Consider the following 22,773-nt stretch of genomic DNA (forward strand, 5'->3'; position numbering starts at 1 on the left):
TCCCCAAACAAATGTTTTTTGTTTGGAGGAGGGGCGTGTGTGGGGGGGGGATTTATGAATCTGATAAGTTGCCAGATGTATTCTATTTATCATATCGATCACACGTTGAAGATACTTACCACAGTATGTTGCGTTCCTAGATTTTCATGCCCATGTAGTATATCTGTTCCTGTGTAATTATCAAAGATCCTCCAGTATAGAGAATCTACACCACTATGGTAATCGTAGGCTATCCATTCAATCCTACAATGTGTATAAATTATTGAAAAAAAGTTATCACTTTAAAACTTGCTTTTCTTGATTAGTTTCACTTCATTTCATTTAGGCAGGTTTTGTAATTGAACACTTTTGTATGAATTTTTCTGTTCATTGAAAAGGAATATGGATAGAGAAGTAGCAAGTGAAAATTGTCTAAGTCCTTCTATTCTTATTCATTAACTTTTTAGATTAAAGTTTGAAATGTACTATTTTTTAGATATATCATAGATGCCATAGTCAATGCAATTCAAGCACTAATGAATTAAATGTCAATGTCAATTGCAATGCAATTTTGCTTTAGTTTGCAAAAGATTTAGTAATATTTGAACTTAATTTAATGATATAATTTAATCCTGCACATCTCCAGTTGAGAAATAAAAATTAGAATCAAAATTACACATTATTTTGAAAATATTTCATCAAGTTTACAGTTGTATATTTAATAACACAAAGATATGCAACAACAAGAATGTGTCCATAGTACACGGATGCCCCACTCCCACTATCATTTTCTATGTTCAGTGGACCGTGAAATTGGGGTCAAAATTTTAATTTGAAATTAAAATTAGAAAGATCATATCATAGGGAACATGTGTACTAAGTTTCAAGTTGATGTAATTTAACTTCATCAAAAACTACCTTGACCAAAAACTTTGCACTATCATTTTCTATGTTCAGTGGACCATGAAATTGGGGTCAAAACTATAATTTGGCATTAAAATTAGAAAGATCATATCATGGGGAACATGTGTATTAAGTTTCAAGTTGATTAGACTTCAGCTTCATCAAAAACTACCTCGACCAAAAACTTTAACCGGACGGACGAACGGACGGACGAACGGAGGCACAGACCAGAAAACATAATGCCCCTCTACTATGGTAGGTGGGGCATAAAAATATAATCAATTTGACTTTCAAACCTTTAATCACATACTTTGTATTGCACAACTTAAAACATTTGCAGTCAACATTATAAACAAACAATCAAATTGGTTCGAAAATTATACCCTTAATGATTTAATATACTTGTTAATTTTTTTATACTACCTTACAAACTTACGTCATTTCAGTTAGCTCTTTTAAATAATGTACAGAAACATTTAACCGATCCCCTCTTGTCAACCATAGATCATCTATAAAAGGGGGTGTGGTATCCCTATATATAATGATAGTGTCATTGTTGGAGCTACCAATCAAATCTGTTGCTTTAACTGTCAATATTAGTTTATCTCCATCATTCCAAATAATGTTCAGGAGCTCAGATTGTACATGTTTATCAGGTGTAATAGTCAAATTTTGAAAATCACTAAGATTCGGAGAAAAAACATCATATCCAACTTCAAATTGCACAATCCCTGAAATGGAATAAAAATTGAACATTTATATTTTCTGCTCTATCTATGGTTGATATTATTATAACCTAAACTGATGCATTTTCAATATTTGCTATTAAGCTTGGTATGGGTTAAAACAATTAAAACATGTAAAAAGTAAGAATGTTTAAATATAAAGATTTCAACAATCAATCAGAGCAAGACTGAGAAATCTAAGACATTGATTAATATGTTTGTAAACCAATATGTACGATGGTTTACTGATTGCATGATTCAAAACGTAAAATGGTCTTCTGATTATACATATTAAAACCTCAACTTTCTATTAGCATATACATGTACAATTATTCAGGATTTTAGCAGTACAACTTGAGCTTAATCAAAGCATAGCTTAACTTACATCTAGAAATTGACAATGAGGGTCGGTTGAAAACAAAACTTTACGACAAAAGAGATGATTTCAGCTTTCCAATTGTGAACTTTCTATTTCTAAGTAGCAACATTCCAGCAGCACCTGCATACGGGGTATATATCTCCCAATTGATACTATATTCCCGTGCTTGCATTTCCTATCATGATTTTCTTGATAGAGGGTTACTGTTCACAAGGAAGCTATTAAACCAAGAGTTCCACATGGTGAAGTTGAAATCATCCCTTAGTAAATTTTACGGACGCCATCACGAGTTGGTTGACCGTTATGGAATAACCGTTTCACAAATGATATCGGATATGTTCCTTACGTCGTAACTACAATCCCCTTCCATTTCATGAATGTGACCTACCGAATTAGACTATTTACCGGATTTGTAATCACATAAGCACATCAACGGGTTTCACATGTGGTGCAGGATCTGCTTACCCTTCCGGAGCACCTGAGATCACCCCTAGTTTTTGGTGGGGTTCGTGTTGTTTATTCTTTAGTTTTCTATGTTGTGTCATGTGTACTATTGTTTTTCTGTTTGTCTTTTTCATTTTTAGCCATGGCGTTGTCAGTTTGTTTTAGATTTATGAGTTTGACTGTCCCTTTGGTATCTTTCATCCCTCTTTTAACATTGCATCAGCCCAAAGCATCTTTATTGGGACAAGCTAACCAAATGAATGTTATTAAAAACTGGTCCAAGAGAAACTGTGTACTGTGGATTCATTATTATTGGTTAGTTACCAATTTTCATGGATTTTGTGAGTACAAGTAAATCATGAATTTAAATGTTCAACAAATAACCCAATTTTCATAAGGTAATATGCAGACTTCCTAAAAACCATGAAACTATATATAAATTTGGTGTATTTACTGTCTTCTGATTGGTTAAAAGAATTAGCTTTATTTTCAATGTTATCAATTTTTATGGAGACACGCCCACTCTAACGTTGTGTATTCATACGCAAACATCTGTGTACGTTGTTATTCGTATTTTAATATATGTCTTTGAGCCTTATTTTTGATAGAAATTTATTTATAATGAAAGGCAATAATTTATTTTGAATTTATTGAACCATAAAATTATTTTTTGACTCTTCACATTTAACATAATCCGCGGAACATCCAAGAAAAGGCCAGTTTCCAGGGAAAAAAAATCCACATGATCATAAAGCATATTTTTATTTTTATTTACTTTTAAGCAAGTTGAAATCCCTATAAACTAAAGGACTATATACCTTGTGTATTATCTATAGCTTCTATTGTTCTATCTCCATCAAATTCCTCATACACAGTTGAAGCTGTATATGGTTCTATTATCGCTAACCATTTATTTGTCTCGTGACGAGTATTAATGAAATGGTCAGTCCATGTTATTGTTACTGTACTGGTATCCTGAACAACCCATTTAAAGGAACTATTTTTAGAAGCTTGGGAACATTCCATTGGATTAGCATTTAGAATGTCAACAGCTGATTCGTCATCAAAGAATAACAAGGTCCTGGCTGTTCTGGAGTTTCCAATATTTTCAGCATTGTTTGTGTTGTCAAAAGCAGACAGATGAATAGAGTACACACCTGGTTTTGTAAGTTTAAAGCTTCCCTATAAATAAAAAATAATTGCAAACATCAATAAATCTCCATAATTCTATTTAGAACTTTTCACTTAAAAAAACAAATTCAATAAGGTAACTGTAATATAATAAAGGAATGAACATTTTCCAATCTTAAATTATATGAGCACCAACATAACGTGAAACACTACTGGCTTTAACAAACTCTAATAAGGTAAGATAACCAACTAAAAAAAGAAACAGCTAAGAAAACACAGAAGGGGCAGACTTGATGCATACTTTTTGTTGAAAATGGCATGCATGTAAAGGTAATTATGAAAAACTCCAAAGTCAAAAATAATTCCAGCTTTAAATCGTAATCTGTTATATTGATGATAATAATCTTAATTTACCAAAGTCATAACAACTATAGGCATATAACATTTAAACTACACAAAGTATACATAGATAGTAGAAGGTAGTACATGTCAAATATATTTATTGATTTTACAACATGTCATATTTTAATTTTTGTGCACATAATATCAATTTACCCAAATTACATAATTCTAACATTATGTATATATTTATACATAGAAGTTTTTCTGCGATAATAGTTTAATAAAATAAGAACTTACTGTCTAAGACCTTTATAAGTTGGACATATTAAAATGAAATGCATCTCATCTTCAATGTCATTTTTACAAACACAACAAAAGACTATTACTACTTGGATTGCAGAATAGCGTCAACATTCTATAGGTAAATCATATGAACATAAACATTAAATTTGGCCTTAGTACACTAAGTCAAGTCAGTTGTGTAGCCCAGATACTATATTTTGTATTTATGACTTACAGTTGTATTATTGATGACTTCATCCTCTATAGAAGCAGCTGTCTCACCATCTGTCAGTTTGATATTGTCTTTTGTTTTAACTTCAAACACTTGGAACGTGAAGTCATTTATTCCTGACAAATCATCTAACCATCCTCCAAAGACAAAAACAACTTCTGGCTGCAATCAAAATTAAGAAATATAAGTCAAATTCATCAAAATTTCTAAAACCTGAATAAAATACTGTAAATTCGGAAATTATTTCTTCCATTTATCATTGTGATGCTAAACAATGGACAAACATGCAAGATGAATTATTGCTATTTCAGGAAATTCTGCATACAAGATATTTTGTGAACATAGCCTCTCTCAATTTTTGCAATAATAAAAACATTGTAATAAATTATGTATGCAATATATCAATTCAGCTGTAATTCCTTAAAAGTTTATTCCATCTGAATTTATAACTTGGAATTTAATGGGACTGTCATACAAGTGAGAGGTTTAGTTAACTATAAACCAGGGTTTAATCCACCATTTTCTACTATAAGAAAATGCCTGTACCAAGTCAAGAATAAGACGGTTGTTATCCATTCGTTTGAAGTGTTTGAGCTTTTGATTAATTTGTCATATGATAACAAACTATCTGTTTTGAATTTTCTTCTGAGCTCTGTATTTTTGTTTTTGTTATTTTTATTTTTTTTGCATTAAAGTTTAACAACTAGTAGTGTGCACACCTGATACTATAAATGTTCATGAATATCAAGTGTAATGGATAACCACACTTTAATTGTTCAAAACCAAAAAATAATATTTCCTAAAATAAAAGGAAGAAATTCATTCATTTCTCATAAACTTTAACAGACAGAAGTAAAAAATAACTATTCACAAACATCTAAGCTTTCTGCAGTTACATACATTAGAAGTTATGTCATCTGTAGCTAGCTCTACAGGATAAGGACATGAAGAGGTACCAGTAGCCTCTATATCACTGCAATGGTATGGCATTTCTAGATCCCAGTGGTATGTGAAGGACCTAGTTATTGCTTTGCCTGTGTAATCATATGTGGCTGTTGTCACAACTGTTGGGTAGGTGTCTCGATTCTCAATTTTTACATATCCACCATTTTCCGCAGTTACTGTGTAAACAATTCTGCAGTGAAATTTTATTATTCAATAAGGAAAAATTCAATACATGATTTACATTGCTAAACAATGTACTTTTCAAGCCATTTGTGGCTTACATTTGTAATACTGTCATAGGTGAATCCAGGGGGGGGGGGCTCTATACCCCCCCCTTTTGTGGGAGAAATTTGGTTGATAATCACTGAAGATGACTAGAATGGGTTCCCCTTCAGGTCAGTCAGTGGAACACCCTGATGAAAAGTTTTGAATTCACAACTGTCTGTGAACTCATAAATCCATTCATCATATTAATTTAATCTGAACAATATTTTAATTACTTAAAACATATGTACATACATACATGTTATAATCCAAAACCCCTTGCATCAAAAATACATATTTGAATACAAAATACCTTCATGTTTTTTTGCAATTTATAAAAATTATAAAATATAGTTTTAAAATAAGGTAAATAAAATTTCTTTTTATACACTATGAAAATAAATACCTGACATCATGTTCTAAAGGTAACCAGTCAACCAGTGCTACAGTCTCACTGCATTCAACATTATTAGGTGCTAAACTAGGATCAGCCTCTGGACAATCTGTTTCTTTCTGGTCAATCAAACCTCCTCCTAGAAGTAATAATACACAAGAGAGTGTTTAAATCATGAAACAGGTGTTTTTGAAAAATTTATCAATCAGTATAGTAGATGTCCAAAAAAGTATAAAAAATTGAAAAGAATTGAATCAAGTGTTCTTACTGTAGACTTACATGAAATCAAAATTAATTAAGCGTCCTTTTAAAATAATGAAAGATGTTTTCATACCACTTTCAGTACTGTTAGCTATATTGTTGGCCTATGTTGGGACAAGTTCTTATTGATTGGGGAAGCTGAAGTGCCTGGAGAGAACAACTGACCTTCAACAGGAAACTGGAAATACTTGCCACCAAAAGCCATAACTTTTAAACCATAAGACTTAAAATATTTCCACTAAACATAACCTCCATTTTTTTCCAACCAGTGTTTCCAAAAACAGTTTGAAGTAGCCACATGCAGACAATTCTCTTTTAAATGAAAAAAAATGCAATAACTCCTATAAGATGTCTGATTGTTTTGACTAAGATGAGCAATATGCCTAAATGAGGTTTAAACCAGTATTAAGTAATTTCAACTTTCAACAGATTTTTGCTTGTTTGTGGTGTACAATGCTTAAAAGAACAAAATCATTTTTGAGTCTAAAATTTGCAGCGCATTTCATCTAGGAATAATGGAATTGACATTTAGGACACATATTGTGCCAAACCCATACTCCTTCCATTATTCTCATTAAATTACCTATACAGTTGATGTATGAAAACTTTCCATTTCTATGTAGCAACATTCCAGCAGCACCTACATATTGAGTATATATCTCCCAATTGATATAATATTCCTGGGCTGGTATTTCCTATCATGACTTCCTTGATAAGAGAGTTGCTGCTCACAAGGAGGGTATTAAAGGAAGAGTTCCAAATGGTAAAGGTGAAATCATTACTTCTCTTTGGGTGTTTGTCAAATTTTATGGACACCATCAAGAGTTTGTTGACCATTATGGAATATCTGTATCATAGATGATAGCGGATATGTTCCTTATGTCTAAACTGCAATCATGTCCCCTTTTCCTGAATGTGACCCACCGAATTAAACTAGTCACCAGGTTTTTACTAACATTAGCAACATAACTTGTGCCACAGGTGGAGCAGAATCTGATAAACCTTCTGGAGCACCTCAGTCACCCGCAGTTTTTGGTTAGGTTCAAGTTGCTTAGTATTCGGTTATTTTCTTTTTTAGCAATGGCATTGTCGGTTTATTTTTGACTTATGAGTTTGAATGTCTCTGGTATCTTTCGCCTTTTTAAAATAAAAAACAGAATCAATTTAATGTGACAGTACCTTTAAATAAACTAAGAGTATATTTCATCATTGACAATCCTACTTTAAAATCAGTAACATAATGGTCAGCATCCCTTGTATCTGCCGGTTGGGTATATGTTGCTGTCAAGGCTAAATCTACTCTGGTGAAGTCAGCCTCGTTTGTCCAGATTGTCTGATCGCTGCCTGCTTCATTTGGATCATTCTTTGCTGTTTTTGTTTCATCATCATTAAAAAAAACTGCACTGTTCAAAGTTATATTTGGTGTATTTAAAACTGAAATGAAGGAAAACAATAAAAATGTAAAAGATATCTAAAGAAAAGTATAAATATCAAACAGTTTTTTTATTGTACAAAGCATTTTATTTTTTCTGGAATAATGGAAGACAATCTCACGATTTTTACTCATAGACTTAAAATCAATTCAGTATCAACAAGCAAAAAAGTGTTTGATCAAGCACAATTATCATGAATTAAACCATTGAATTTGTTTTCATAAAATAACTAGATTATCTTCATAGGTTAATTAAAGAAGAGTGGGTCCATGGGACAGAAATGCAATTGCTTGTAAATGTATAAGAGTCAATGTATAATTCAAAATTCATAATTGAGGTTTCGTTTTCTTTGAAACTTAATAAAATTTTGGTTTTTTTTTATGACAATAGAGATTGATTGGGTGTTAAAGCTCTCTCATTGGTCAATAACTGTCAGTAATGGGTTAAACTGAAATGGGTGAAAGAGACACTACCCAAAAACAAAATTGATCTGCTTTTTTTTTTAATAAGCATTATGTATAAGTTTTGTAATAGTTGCTTGACATACTTTAGGCTTTCATTAGAGAAGGAAAACCAATTTAACTTAAACTTACTGTTTGTACAGTTAGGACCACCAAAATTCTCAGCACATACACATTCTGTTGCTAGATCATTGGTACCAGTACCACAAACACCAGGGTAACAATAGGTACTGTCCTTATGCCAGGAACACACCTCTGAAAGATCAATATATAAATGATTAAAATAAACATCAAGATCATGTTATTTGTACCAAACACAACTTAGGTTACAAATATTGTAAATTCAGTAAATTTTGTAATGTTTTGATGGATGTGAAAATTGCAATAGGATAGGTTACACAGAAATGAAGACTCTTTTTCTTATTTTCATAATAATGTTTTTATCTTACATAAAAAAATAATATGTAAAAACAACAGTATTTATATCTACTTATCGTCCAGTACATGTCACAGTAAAGACAGAAAAACATGTGTAATACAAACAAATAAATAAATTGATTGATTGTTGATCGCTAAACATTGTGTGGCAAATATTTTATGCATCAAACAAATAAAATATATACTACATCAATATTATTGATCTGAATAATTTTCATTTGAAATAATGTCATTATACTTTCATCACACTTAGAACTCTTTATCCTACTGGGTGTTATTTGTCATCATATTTTTTTTTAATTCTAATATTTTCAAGTGAAAATATAATGAATTTTAATATTTTATTAAGGTAAGGTCTGCTGTTAATTCCACAAATCATGCTCAGAGCCATCGGCACCAATTAACAATTGCAAGAGACATTTCGTTATACATGTTGTAAATTGGTAATAGAATAGGAATAACAGCACTGTGTTTCAAGAATTGACACTGTCACAATTAGAGATTTGTTTATCTGTTCTCAGCTCTATGTTGCCAGTAAAACTACATTTGCAACTGTTGATCGTGGCAACCCTTCATACCAAATATTGTAAATTCCCTAAATATAACTATAAGTAAGTATTTGAATGTATTTTTGAATTTGATGTTACCTAAAATTAACCATGAATTTGGTAAGAACATACTGTGGCTTATAATTGAGATACATCTTTGTCTCTAGTGGATACTGCAAATTCAGTAATAATGGCTAATAATTAAACTGTTAACACAGAGATATGTCTCAACTTTTTGTAATTTGGATAATGCAAATATTGAAATTAATATACATGTAAGTTATGCAAATGTTAAATAGTCAATGAACCATGACTGACAGTAAATGGCTTAAAAATCTCTATGGAAATGAGATGTGCCAATGCTAATACAACTGTATACCAAATATCATTTACTTATCATAAGTCATTTCCTTTAAACAAACCTATACACAAACATTAACTTATAAACTATGTAAAAGATTCAAAGTCAATGAACCATGATGGGTGGGGGCTAAATAATCTCTATAGAAACAAGACTTGCAAATGCCAATAAATTTGCATACCGAATATCAATGACTTATAAAATATAGAATAAAGGACTTTTTGTTTTTGATACTGACTTTATCACTGTGAAATATCAGGTGAGCCCTAAGTCAGTATCAAAAACTAAAAGTCCTTTATTCTGTTTATCGGTAATTACGAAGAAATAAAGAAATAACAAACGAACTATTTTATCGTGTCGAATGATGGCGAATCACACTTGACGTCACAGGCTACATTACGTCATTTGACATTTTGTCACAGTGCAGTAAACATGCCGTTCTCTTGCACAAAATATTGAAAATGAAATATTGCATGCGTTTTATTAATTTTGCTTTGGACACTATAACAATTCCGAATATAAGCGGTAAGTCATTTTATTTTTATTTTTTCACAAAGCAAAGAATGATAGTGATACGATATGAATCAGCAGATTTTTTATTGATTTAGAAGTTCAACTTCAAGCTAATCTTTTTATTTATCTTTGGCTTATGGATAACATTTATCTTGCATGTCTTGTCTGACATTATATGCTCAGCGTTCATCCTGACAACCACCACGTTGATTCCAAATCATTTTTGGGAAGCACTGTGTAAGCAGACATTTATTAACAAATTATAGGCAGAAGTGAGTAGGCAACAAATCTGAACAAGCTCATTTTTTGTTGATCAACTGCTACAAAGACTATTTATGGTTAATGTTTACTTTTTACCTGTTACTGTTCCATTCCAAAAGTTTTCTAGATTATGGCCCCCAGTCACCCTTTTTTCAAATTTATCCTGGACCCCATTTAAATTTGTTGAATTGGTCTATGTGTACATATTGACAATGAAACCATATCTTCTTTATATTTGTTAGATGGTCTCACAAAAATGTCGGAAATGTTTTTTTTTCTTTTTCTAGCGGCTCTAATGCGATAGCGGAACCTTTTTGGTCACTAGTTATGTGTTGCGTTTAAATATGAATTGTAACACTTTATGGGGGCTGCATGAACAGGTAAAACAAATACTTCTTAAGAAACAGAAAAAGAAGACACATAGGAACAGCACCAGACTATGAATAATTAGTATGATCTCCTTGTGAATAGTAAAATAATTTTGCAGATAACGAAAATACTTAAAGTTTAATGGTGTTTTCGTACATTTCCTTTTCAATTTTTTACGCCAAAAAAATCAAGCGCGATTTTGTGTATGAAAGGGAAAGTAGATCCTTACGCGGTGCATTCGCGCATGTCAATTGTGAACTGACCCAATAATTTTATTATCACGACCAGTCCACTGATACTGACATTATCAGTGAGTACACATCAAAGGAAACATGCACAAATAACCAATAATTAGGGGTTCACCTTGAACTGAACTAATAACAAACAAATACAAGTAAACTAAGCCAAAGTATTAAAGTCAATAGACAATGACTGAGGGGGGCAGGGCCAAATATTTTCCATGGAAATGAGATGTGCTTATCTCTAAACAACTGCATATCAATTGGCATTGGCCTACCACTAATGGTTCCCCTAGAACTGACCTAATCACAAACTAATACATGTTAAGTAAGCAAAAGTTTAACATAACTGAGAAGGGGAGAAAAAGTCAAAGCGAGATAAAAATGAGACAAGGTGATTTGGCAATACGAACTGAAATCTAACACATACATCAGTATGCCGCTTTCCCTGTAATCAAAATTCTTCGTTTTACATTTTGGTCTGTCATATCAAAATCGCAAAATTAACAATAAATGTACGCAATATATTCTGATTTTATAGGAGTTGCCAACTGGCAATGATGTATCAAACATTTTAATATGACTTTCCTACAGTAATAAAATGGTTTACTTTTATAGATTGTAACTTGAATGGAGAGTTGTCTCATTGGCACTCATACTACATCTTTCTATATCTATATATCTCTACTTACTGTCACATTGAGTGCCATTACTGATCTCATGTGTGTATTTCCTGAAGTATTGTCTGCCATCAATATCTCCTTCGCACCACTTACACACTGTATCACTTAGTGTTGTACAGCTTCTATGGTAACACCCACTTATTTCACCACAAACTACAAATATTGTTCACTTTCAAATGTATATATTCAAAAAGCAAAACTATTTTAAATATTATCATATTTAAATTTGATTATTTCATTCTATATTTTAATTTCCAAATTTAGATTTTTTAAAGTGGGTCTCATTGGGGTCTAAGCGTGATGCGAGATTGACGATTTTTTTGTAATCGTGACACGAAGTCAAATTATTGTGCCGTGAAAACAAGAAATGAAGTCTAGAGGGAAACTGGAAATTACAAAAAAAATGAGAATTGCTTACGTACAAAGTGTAAGCAATATACAGCATTCTGTCAAAACAATAAGTGGGATCCAAGATCAGAACCCCCAATGAGACCCCCTTTTAATGTATCAATAATTACATTTTTACTGTAAGAAAACATGTATATGTTATAAAATAATAACTGAATATTAAAATAAGATATAAATTCTTATCAAATACATTTCACCTGCGTTTTAACTTTTATTTTGTCTTAATTAACATTAAATTTCCTAGTCGTGTCAAAGCTAACTGATTAAACTCATTAATATGATTAAGATAACATATGAATTTGATGGTTTCATGCAAAAAGTGACTACCGCTACATTAATTCCCTTCAATTGTTCAAATATTGAGGATAATGAAAAATATATATGAAAACTTCTACTATGCAGTGTAATGTGAAAGTCAAGTGTTATCAAATAGGAGCTTCCAACTTACTCTCACAATATGGTCCATTGGGATAATATCCATCCGTACATCCATCGCAAGTCTCTGGTGCCACACATGTTCCACCGCTCCAGGGCTGTAATAATACATATTAGGGATTTAATAAAGCCTTTTTAATTGTGAATAATATTGATATCATCATAGATGGATGATGCAAACTATTTCACCTGAATGTATTATACACTAAATCATTTTACATGGACATTCTAAGGTCAATTTACCACTTGTCATTAAAGTATTTATTCACCTGCTAGAGACAGAGGATTTCACTCAGACACATATCATTTTTGATAATATTTTCTAGAGGTCTTTTAATTTCTAGTTTTATTTGTGTTGTTCTGTTACTGTCTCATTAGTTTGAATAAGCTATCTTTTTTTTTGTTTTTTCAGGTTTGACTGTTTGCGTTATACAGTGGGAATGTCTGGCAATTTATGCCAGTTCTGCATAGATGTAGTATGTTTGACATTTCAAAGAATTCTGATCAAACTGGTGCTAGGAAGGAGTATTTTAAACTCTTAGTGAGGTGAGAAATTTTTTCTCTCATGTTGAAACCTCACTGTGTGTGTGAGTTGTGTATAATAGTATGTTCTTTTATTGTAATGTAAAAGTTTTATTTATTTATTTGTAAATGAATTTTAGAATATGTTTTTAAGCAAAAGTGTCTCATAAGTCAGTCATGGCTGGATACCGATATTTTATCTTCGATTAAAAAATTTATTTGTATTTTTATACCTATATTATGATTTATGGTATTGTTCTGTATTGGTATGTGACACAATAATAAATAATTCTGTCTGTCTGTCTGTAATCTGTAACAAAAGCAGTAAGTGTGCCTTTTTTTAATATCCTGTAATGTTTTTGTTTTGTAATATTAGTCTGCTATATCCTTTATAGGAATAAAAGTATCTACAAAAATGCATCTTTATGAAATATATTTTTTAACGCAATAGACCACTTTCGAGTTCATCCGTCACCGGAAAAAACTCGTCAATTATACGCGCCTTTATGACGTCATTTACCAGATAGAGGGGGTCGCCTGTATCCCTGCATTATTTACGTTCATCAAGCGTCTTAGTGATCGTCATTGTGCAGGATAAACTAGAAATAACGGTTGTTCTGTAGGTACTAAATGAAAATTCCCTAATGACAGCAATGCTGATTGTCAATTTTGAGAATTCAATTTGCCAAATAATTCGTACAATATAGAATTATAGTTTTCCAACCACTTGCTCAACATTGGAATGGAAGTGACGACGTCCCTTAACGCACAAATGACGTTCACTAAAACCAGAGTTTTTGACTGGAATTGCATCGAACTCAAAAGTTGTCTGTTAATATTATCTATTTTTAAAATGACTTCATTCAAGCAAATCTTGTCATTGGAGTTCTCCAAACATTCTTATTAAAAATCAGCTCGAAATGATACATGACATGCAAGTCAACTAACTATGTCATTTCTTTGTTTGTCTATTATTGTGAGTTTATATGTATAATGTACTGACTATCTGCAGCTAAAACATCATGGAACTTACTTTATAACCAAAGGCCAGTTTAAAATCAAAGCGCTGTAAGCGCTGAAGGCAGTTAACCAAAAACCAAGGCAACCGTAATTATGAAAACGGTGGCAAAGTTGCCTCAACATTAAACATTCATATTTAGTGCATTTATGTTTATCTAATAATTTATTTATTAAGGCAAATAATTTATATGTTATCAAGGTTTCAAAAGCAATGCATATAGCAATGTCTATTTGTTATGGTGAGTCTGCAGTGGTACAAGTTCCCAATGATTGCAGTTGTTCTACTTGGTAGTTAACCTTGGTTTTATTTGAATGCTAGAAGTTCAAGTTGACTTAGTATGAACATGTAATAGTATGAATGGACTGGTTTCCCTGGAAAGAAAACTGAATTTGTGTTCTATAGTACAAAAGTTATGAGACACGAATCAGACAAATGTTCACTACAACAGGGATTAAAGGTGAGGTCTGACTGACTTGCCCATAGTAAATGATTTGTTATTTTGTCCCATACATATGAATATATATAATTTAGGGGTGGGGATCTCAATGGTTTTCAAGTTCTCAAACAGGTAGGCGTAGGCAGAGGATTTAGGGGGGGGGCAGCCCCCCCCCCCCCCCCCTTGGGAAAAAATTGGTTGCTTATATAGGGAATCACTGAAGCGTATCTGGAGCAGGCCCCCTCTTAATTCAGTCAGTGGGCCCTACTTATGAAAATTTCTGGATCTCCAACTGGGGGTAGGGTGACCCTTTGGACTACCCCTACATTTCATTTTATTTGTTATATTGTCCCATACATAAATATATATGGTTTAGGGGTGGGGATCTCATTGGTTTCCAAGTTCTCAAACAGGAGGGGTAGGGTGACCACAGGGACTCCCCCTATATTTCATTTAATTAGTTATATTGGCCCATATATGAATATATATTGTTTTGGTGTGGGAATCTCGACTGTTTCCAAGTTCTCAAACAGGAGGGTTGGGGTGACCACAGGGACTTCCCTTATATTTCTTTTTTTTTTTCTTTTTTTTTTTTTTTAAATTATACATACATTATTGAAAACTTTCACATTTGTTAGTTTGATACAGAAAGTACCAGTACCTTATCCCGGCCTCGTTAAACATTAGATTGTATATTTAGAAAAATTGTTAGTAATTGTTAGTACTCAAAATTACAAAATATATATACAGTATATTATTGTGTATCAATTATTTCAATATTGATCAATAAAGTGAGAATTTTATTTAAGAGAGAATGTGAGAAGAGATGAGAAAATAATAAATAATTAAAACACAAATACAAAACAAAAAACAAAAAATAAAAACTAGAGAAAAAAAAATAAAAATAAAAAATAGAAAGTCCTTGAAATTTGGAATTTGGCAGCAGTATTTTTTTCTTAAGATACAACATTAAATAGATTTGGCAAAGTTGGTTTTCCATTGTAAATAATTCATACAAACACAAAATAGATATTAGAGAATGTATATGCATTTTAGGCACAAAACAAGAACAAAAGACAATAAACAATAAACAACATATAACAGTATATTAAATAACAAGAATGTGTCCCCAGTACACGAATGCCCCACTCGCACTATCATTTTCTATGTTCAGTGGACCGTGAAATTGGGATAAACCCTCTAATTTGGCATTAAAATTTAAAAGATCATATCATAGGGAACATGTATACTAAGTTTGAAGTCAATTGGACTTCAACTTCATCAAAAACTACCTCGACCAAAAACTTTAACCTGAAGCGGGACAGACGGACGAACGGACGAACGAACGGACGGACGGACGGACGGACGAACGGACGCACAGACCAGAAAACATAATGCCCCTCTACTATCATAGGTGGGGCATAAAAACATATATGATGGTGTGAGAAGGCTAAAATAAAATGCACAATAACATTACATAGGGTAATGCTAATTAAGTTTCTTAAGTGTAAATTATTCTAATAATGGAAGCCAGGGGTCCCAGTAGAGGTTGGCAATTCCCCTATATTTCATTTGATTTGTTATATTGTCCCATACATGAGTATATATGGTTTAGGGGTGAGGATCTTGACCATTTCCAAGTTCTCAAACAGGAGGGTGTACAGTGACCTAAGGGATTCCCCTATCTTTCATTTGAATTGTTATATTGTCCCGTACATGAATATATATGGTTTAGGGGTGGGGATCTCAACCATTTTTAAATTCTAAAACAGCAGGGTTGGGGTGACCCCCAGCGACTCTTCCTATATTTCATTGATTTTTCATATTGTCACAAACATGAATATATATGGTTAAGGGGTGTGGATCTCGACCGTTTCCAAGTTCTCAAACAGGAGGGGTGGGGTAACTCCGGGGACTCCCCCTATATTTCATTTTATTTATTATATTGTCTTAATTATATTTGAATATATGTAGGGGCGGATTCAGTCGGAGGGGGGCGGCGTGCACCCCCCTTAAATTTGCAAAGCAAATGTTGTTCTCAGCTTAATAAAGAATATTCCGATAATTTCACCTCAATTTTTTTTAGCCTCGCTCTACTCAGAGGAAATTTAAGTTTGCGCCCCTCCTAACCTAAAATCCTGGATCTGCCCCTCATATGGTTTAGGGGTGAGGAGCTTGACCGTTTCCAAGTTATTAAACAGGAGGGGGTAGAGTGGCCCAAAGGATGCCACCTATATATCTCATGATTTACTTACATTCAGGCATATATAATATAGTTATATTATTTGTGAAAATAAAGAAAGAAACTTTCAGCTACTTTAATTGACCCTTCAAATTTGAGATAAAAAATAACCCTTCGAAATTGCAGTAATATGTTTACACTTTAAAAGCATCTCACATGCATTATCATCATTTATCACTGATAAAGAAAATTTAGACTGAGACCATGATCAGGTATATTGTTATATATAATTATTACTATTCCCAGCTGTCACGTTGTATTAGATTTGTAAATTAAAATTTGTCAAAAAGAATTTTGAGTTTTTGTATAAAATATGTTTCTGCTTTTTCTTTCTTTACATATATCTTTTGGTTTACAATTTTAGTGTTTATATTCATTTACCATGTATAGATGTATTTTTTCACCTGCTTGGATTTATTTTGTAATTCCAAACCCGGAATTACCCTTATTTGCTTCCGGAATCGGATCCGTTATTGTTAAATTTTGTCTTCACGGCCGCCATTGTTATGTGTTTACAATGTTGTTTTTGTTAATAAGATACGATTTTACTCGAATTTATACAATATTTGTCGGCGATTTTCTGTATAAAGCTAGCGGTTGAACAAAATGACATCGCTGTCATGAATCATAATGATAAAAATAAGTTTTTAGCTCGTTCAGTTGGAGACTTTGGTGAACATGGTGACTGAAAGGTTTGCAAAGTTAATTCTTATTTTCTTTCAAGTGGAAGTTGACTACGTCGGGCGTAGCTAGAAACCAACTATCCTAGTCGAAATTCCGCTAATTTGCACACCTGCCTCCAAATTGAAAAGATATGAAAATTCTTTTTCTAATTTGAAATTGCCGCCAACGAACGAATTATATAATAGACTACTGACGTAGTTGTACTACGTATTGATGACAAACAATATTCCTACGACTTTTGCCATTTGGGAAATCTAAACTACTTGTCTTAAGAGATTTTCGGCGATAAAATATTTCATACAATTGTTCTTTGACATCTTGGCCAAAAGCACAAGTCATAATGAACTACACAAGGATTCTCAATAAGCACTACTTCCTATGTGTAACTTCAAAACTTTTGGATAAATCGACGATCATTTAAGGTTTTTCTGGTCATATTTTTTGTAATCCAGAATAAAAAGTATGAAAAAGTGTTCAATTAGTTATATATAACATAGTAGCAAGCTAGTTAATAACAATGGCAAGTATTTCAGCATTTATTGGGTAGAACACAAATCTAGGGTGCTCGCATAATGCAGCTTAACTGCATAAAAATCTTCACTTCACCTGTGCACGTTTCTTTGTGTTTTCTGTTGCAGAAGTCTATATACTTATATACTTACAACATTTTCATATGGCCTTATTATGATAGGATCCGCATAAAATAATTTACAAGCATCTGTGCCAGTCTTGCCATCACAAAAAACTATGAAATAAAAGAAAATCCTTTAATGACCATTTACACTTAACAGTGTACATACATTTATTACCTCATTTTGAGGTTGAATTACTTCACAGTAATATATTAATTTTTGAGCTAAAGCTCGGAGATAGGTAAGTGCTTTATATCCTATCTGGGGTCAAACTTAATAAATGATGAAATAATGAAAGAGTTTTTATTCAATCTAATTGTATGACATTATAGACCATGAGGAAACTACGATAATATTGACTGAAAAAAATTTCATACCATTTTATGTTAACAGATAGGTTTCAAATTCTTTATTTCTTTTCATTGATTTAACATTTTTCTTTTTTTTTCTTGACTAAATTCAATAATGTTTCGTTTGAGCTATATTGTTGGTTATATTTTAAAAAATCTAAACTTAAAAAAACATACATTCATCACAATCTACCCCGGTATAACCGTCACAGCAAAAATCATTTGTGGTGCTGATTGACCTGAAATCAAATATTTTTTTTTAAAGATGTCCAATCTGTTTTCAATCTCATTTTACACTAACAAACTATATACCATTACATAGAATGGCGAAAAGCAATATCTTGTCTGCTTAATATATCAAGGGCGTTAGATTGCCATTTGACACAGCCTACGGATTTGAAAAACATATGGTAAAAGATAACGTTAAACCCTAACCTGAACCCTAACCTGAACCCTAACTAAGATTGCTCTCATACACTGTCTTCGGCATTAGATTGCTCTCTGACAGAGTCTATGGCGCTAGATTACTTTATTTACATAGCATACGGCGTTTGATTGCCATTTGACACAACCAATGTATATTTGTATGTAATTATAACATCGATGGATTGATAATTAACACAGGCTACAGCGTAAGATTTATGTTGCCTATCAACACTACTAAAGTAGCAAAACAAAACGAACAAATAAACAAATGTTTGAGATACTAGTAATTCTATGTGTCGATGTGTAAATGTAGATGTGTTTATATGTCGATGTGTTGATGTGTCTATGTCTCGATGTGTCGATATGCGAAGTGTCAATGTGGTGATGTGGCTTTGTGTCTATGTCTCCATGTGTCGATATAGATGTGCTTATATGTCGATGTGTTTATGTGTCGATGTGTTTATATGTTGATGTGTCTATATGTCGATGAGTCTATGTGTCGATGTGTCGATATGTCGATGTGTCCATATTAGTCATTAAATGTAATGCTGATTCACTCATAATAATCCGCTGATGAGAACTAGTATGTCTTCCGTATACTCCAGTTGATCTGAATCGGATGTTATACAATAATTATATTTGATAGTAAATCTAGATGGTTGCCTATTATGGATACAATAATAATGCCTCCTTTTTAGGATAAATGTTAAATGTACAATTCTGAGAGTTCATGTGAAAAGCCAACTGTATCAGGGTCCACATTTAGTATATACCTGTCCAATGTGTTAATCAATTTGTTCAAACTGTTATGGTGCAAATCTTCAGGTTGAAGTGTCAAGTGAGTATCTGGGAAAGTCTCAAGAGTGAAGCTGAATCACTTATCTCAAATTTGTCATTATTGGTATCTTACAATAAGAAATTCATATAAATCACCTTATTCTACATAATAATATACAATATGTACATGAATATAAATAAATCCAAACTAAATGAAACAGACCCTGCAATCTATATTTTTTCCAATATTCAAACATTACAAATTCACAAAAATTATAGCAATTAAAAATCAGAACATTTGGAATAGAGGAAGACTGGCAGGGTGAATATGATATTCACTTGCACTAGAAGAATCTGAATTAAAAAAAATGCTCACCTATATCTAGTACAAGTATCAGTCACCCATGATCCACAAAGTTCTTCATATCTTTCTGAACTGTAAGTTGTAGAGGAACACCATCCAGGTCTGAAAAATAAACATGTAATTCAGTGGTTGTTGTGTGTTGCTTTGATAAACATTTGTTTTTGTTCAATTTTTTTTGTATCAATAAGGCCGTTAGTTTTCTTGTTTGAATTGATTTACATTTGTGATTTCAGGGCCTTTTATAGCTGACTATGCAGTATTGGATTTGCTCATTGTTGGAGGCCTTAAGGTGACCTGTAACATGAGGGTACTAATGTACCCAAATTGAACCTATTTTGACAGTTTTTTTAACCCACGTTTATTTATGCTCCAGACAAAAGTTTCCATTATGTGTTTATATTTGTTGATGTTTCATAATTTACTATACGTTTTCACCAATTTAGTTTTTTAGATTCCATATCGAATCAAAGAAAAACTGTTCTGAACTGACCTCCAAAAGATCAATTATTCAGTAATGAGGAATACCCAAATTGCACTCATGCTTAAATCTGCATCTTCAAAAGTCAAATAACAGAGCTTTAGTTTAATCTCTTAAAATATTTTGAATAATTGGATATCAGTCCATGCATATGCTTACTTTTCATTTTTTAAGAAATGGATGCATGTAACATATTGTAAAATTGAGAATGGAAATGGGAAATGTGTCAAAGAGACAACAACCTGACCATAGAACAGACAACAGCAGAAGGTCACCAACAATATAAAAAAGAAGATGTGGTATGATTGCCAATGAGACAACTGTCCACAAGAGACCAAAATGACACAGACATTAACAACTATAGGTCACCATACAGCCTTCAACAATGAGCTAAACAAAGCCCATACTGCATAGTCAGCTATAAAAGGCCCCGATAAGACAATGTAAAACAAATCAAACGAGAAAACTAACAGACTTATTTATATAAAAAAAATGAACAAAAACAAATATGTAACACATTAACAAACGACAACCACTGAATTACTGGCTCCTGACTTGGGACAGGCACATACATAAATAATGTGGCAGGGTTAAACATGTTAGCATGATCCCAACCCTCCCCCTAACCTGGGACAGTGGTATAACAGTACAACATAAGAACAAACTATAAAAATCAGTTGAAAAAGGATTAACTCATCAGATGGACAAAAATACAAGTGGAAGTGGCCGGGTAATAATTATGAAGAGTCTTCAATGCAGCGAGAAATTCCCGCACCCAGAGTCGTCCGACAGCTGGCCCCCAAACAATTTGTATTTGCTAATTTTAAAAACATGACGTTTTGATGTCAGACGTCATGGCAAAGTTTTCATAAATTTTACTTTTTCAGTAAACACTTCATCTGTAGATAAATACAGTGAACAGTTTGTGTAAATCTAAATATATTTACCTATTTTGAAAGATGTGCATCGTATCAAATCATAAAATTACAAATTGTTTAGTCTCTAGGAAATCTTGCAAGATTTCAGCTGCTATTTTTGCTAGATAGGTGCAATTGCGACACCCTGACATTAGCTGTTAATAGACCACTTTCGAGTTCATCCATCACAGGAAAAAACTCGTCAATTATTCGCGCCTGTGTGACGTCATTAACCAGATTGACGGGCTCACCTGTATCCCTGCACTATAAACGTTCATCAAGCATCTTTGTGATCGTCATTGTGCAGGTTAAACTAGAAATAAAGTTTGTTCAGTAGGTACATGGAAATGTAACAATAATAAAAATATTATTGTTACATTGGAGACTAAATGCCGGAATGCAAGGTTGGGTAAGGACCTGATTAATTACAAATGTAATGATAACTATCTAGACTATGGTTACATAGCGTTATTGTTACATGTACTAAATGATAAAAGTTGAAGACATTTATTTTATATTTACAATACATACAATTTATTAATTTATTACATAAAATCTCTTTAATTTTTTAATTTACAATGACAGTTTCTACATATCTAGGAGGCATCCAGTAAGGAGTTTTGGAGTATGTTTAAGTTTGACACATTTTTGATGAATCCATTCCAAGCAGCCATCACACACCAGTGATGCCGCCTTGTGAAGGTCTGTATTGCATAGCATGCAATTTCATTTTCTGCGATATTCCTTTTAGAAGATAAGGCAACCTTTAATTTTGTCATGCTTCTGGTGATAAATAGTTTTTATACGACTGCACAAATTGCAAAAAATTTTGCGGTCATTTATTGGTATCACGTTGTCGTCGTCATCAGCGACGGATGGTTTCCTGATTAAATCAAAGAACTGAATAGCTCTAAGGGGAAAGACGGTCCTTGTTTCTATTTAATTGATTTTTTTTGGAAAGGGGGGGGTATATTATGATAGTCTTCATATAAAGAATGAACAAGAATGTGTCCTCAGTACACGAATGTCCCACTCGCACTATCATTTTCCATGTTCAGTGGACCGTGAAATTGGGGTAAAAACTCTAAATTGGCATTAAAATTAGAAAGATCAAATCATAGGGAACATGTGTACTAAGTTTGAAGTCGATTGGACTTCAACTTCATCAAAAACTACCTTGACCAAAAACTTTAACCTGAAGCGGGACAGACGGACGGACAGACGAACGGACGAACGAACGGACGAACGAACGGACGAACGAACGGACGCACAAACCAGAAAACATAATGCCCCTCTACTATCGTAGGTGGGGCATAAAAAGAGAACAGCTAGAACATGTAGAAAGGTTGACAATATTGAAATCAATTGTTGTTTATGTAATTTCATTTCCTTAGTTTAGGATTCAATTTGGACCAATGGAAGAGTTCTGCATCTTCTAAATCAAAAAATTCGATTAAAGTTGATAGTTAATTATCTAAAATTCAACTGAATTCT

At 32.6% G+C, this 22,773-nt stretch overlaps 1 protein-coding gene across 1 annotated transcript in view; it reads right to left on the minus strand.

Annotated features, from left to right (window-relative positions):
• Positions 1–22,773, minus strand: part of LOC143084172 (uncharacterized) — a 71,363-nt gene that overhangs the window by 42,840 nt on the left and 5,750 nt on the right. Inside the window, exons 2-13 of the mRNA XM_076260581.1 lie at positions 19,897–19,986; positions 18,495–18,556; positions 17,998–18,080; positions 12,444–12,528; positions 11,597–11,740; positions 8,308–8,430; positions 6,033–6,159; positions 5,318–5,552; positions 4,421–4,579; positions 3,249–3,612; positions 1,319–1,613; positions 120–243 (exon numbers count right to left, since the gene is read on the minus strand). Of these exons, the coding sequence (XP_076116696.1) occupies positions 120–243; positions 1,319–1,613; positions 3,249–3,612; positions 4,421–4,579; positions 5,318–5,552; positions 6,033–6,159; positions 8,308–8,430; positions 11,597–11,740; positions 12,444–12,528; positions 17,998–18,080; positions 18,495–18,556; positions 19,897–19,986 (1,891 nt within the window). The remainder of the gene's footprint in view (positions 1–119; positions 244–1,318; positions 1,614–3,248; positions 3,613–4,420; positions 4,580–5,317; positions 5,553–6,032; positions 6,160–8,307; positions 8,431–11,596; positions 11,741–12,443; positions 12,529–17,997; positions 18,081–18,494; positions 18,557–19,896; positions 19,987–22,773) is intronic.

Source organism: Mytilus galloprovincialis, chromosome 7 (genome assembly GCF_965363235.1).
Source record: "Mytilus galloprovincialis chromosome 7, xbMytGall1.hap1.1, whole genome shotgun sequence".
In the NCBI taxonomy this organism is placed as follows: Eukaryota; Metazoa; Mollusca; class Bivalvia; order Mytilida; family Mytilidae; genus Mytilus; species Mytilus galloprovincialis.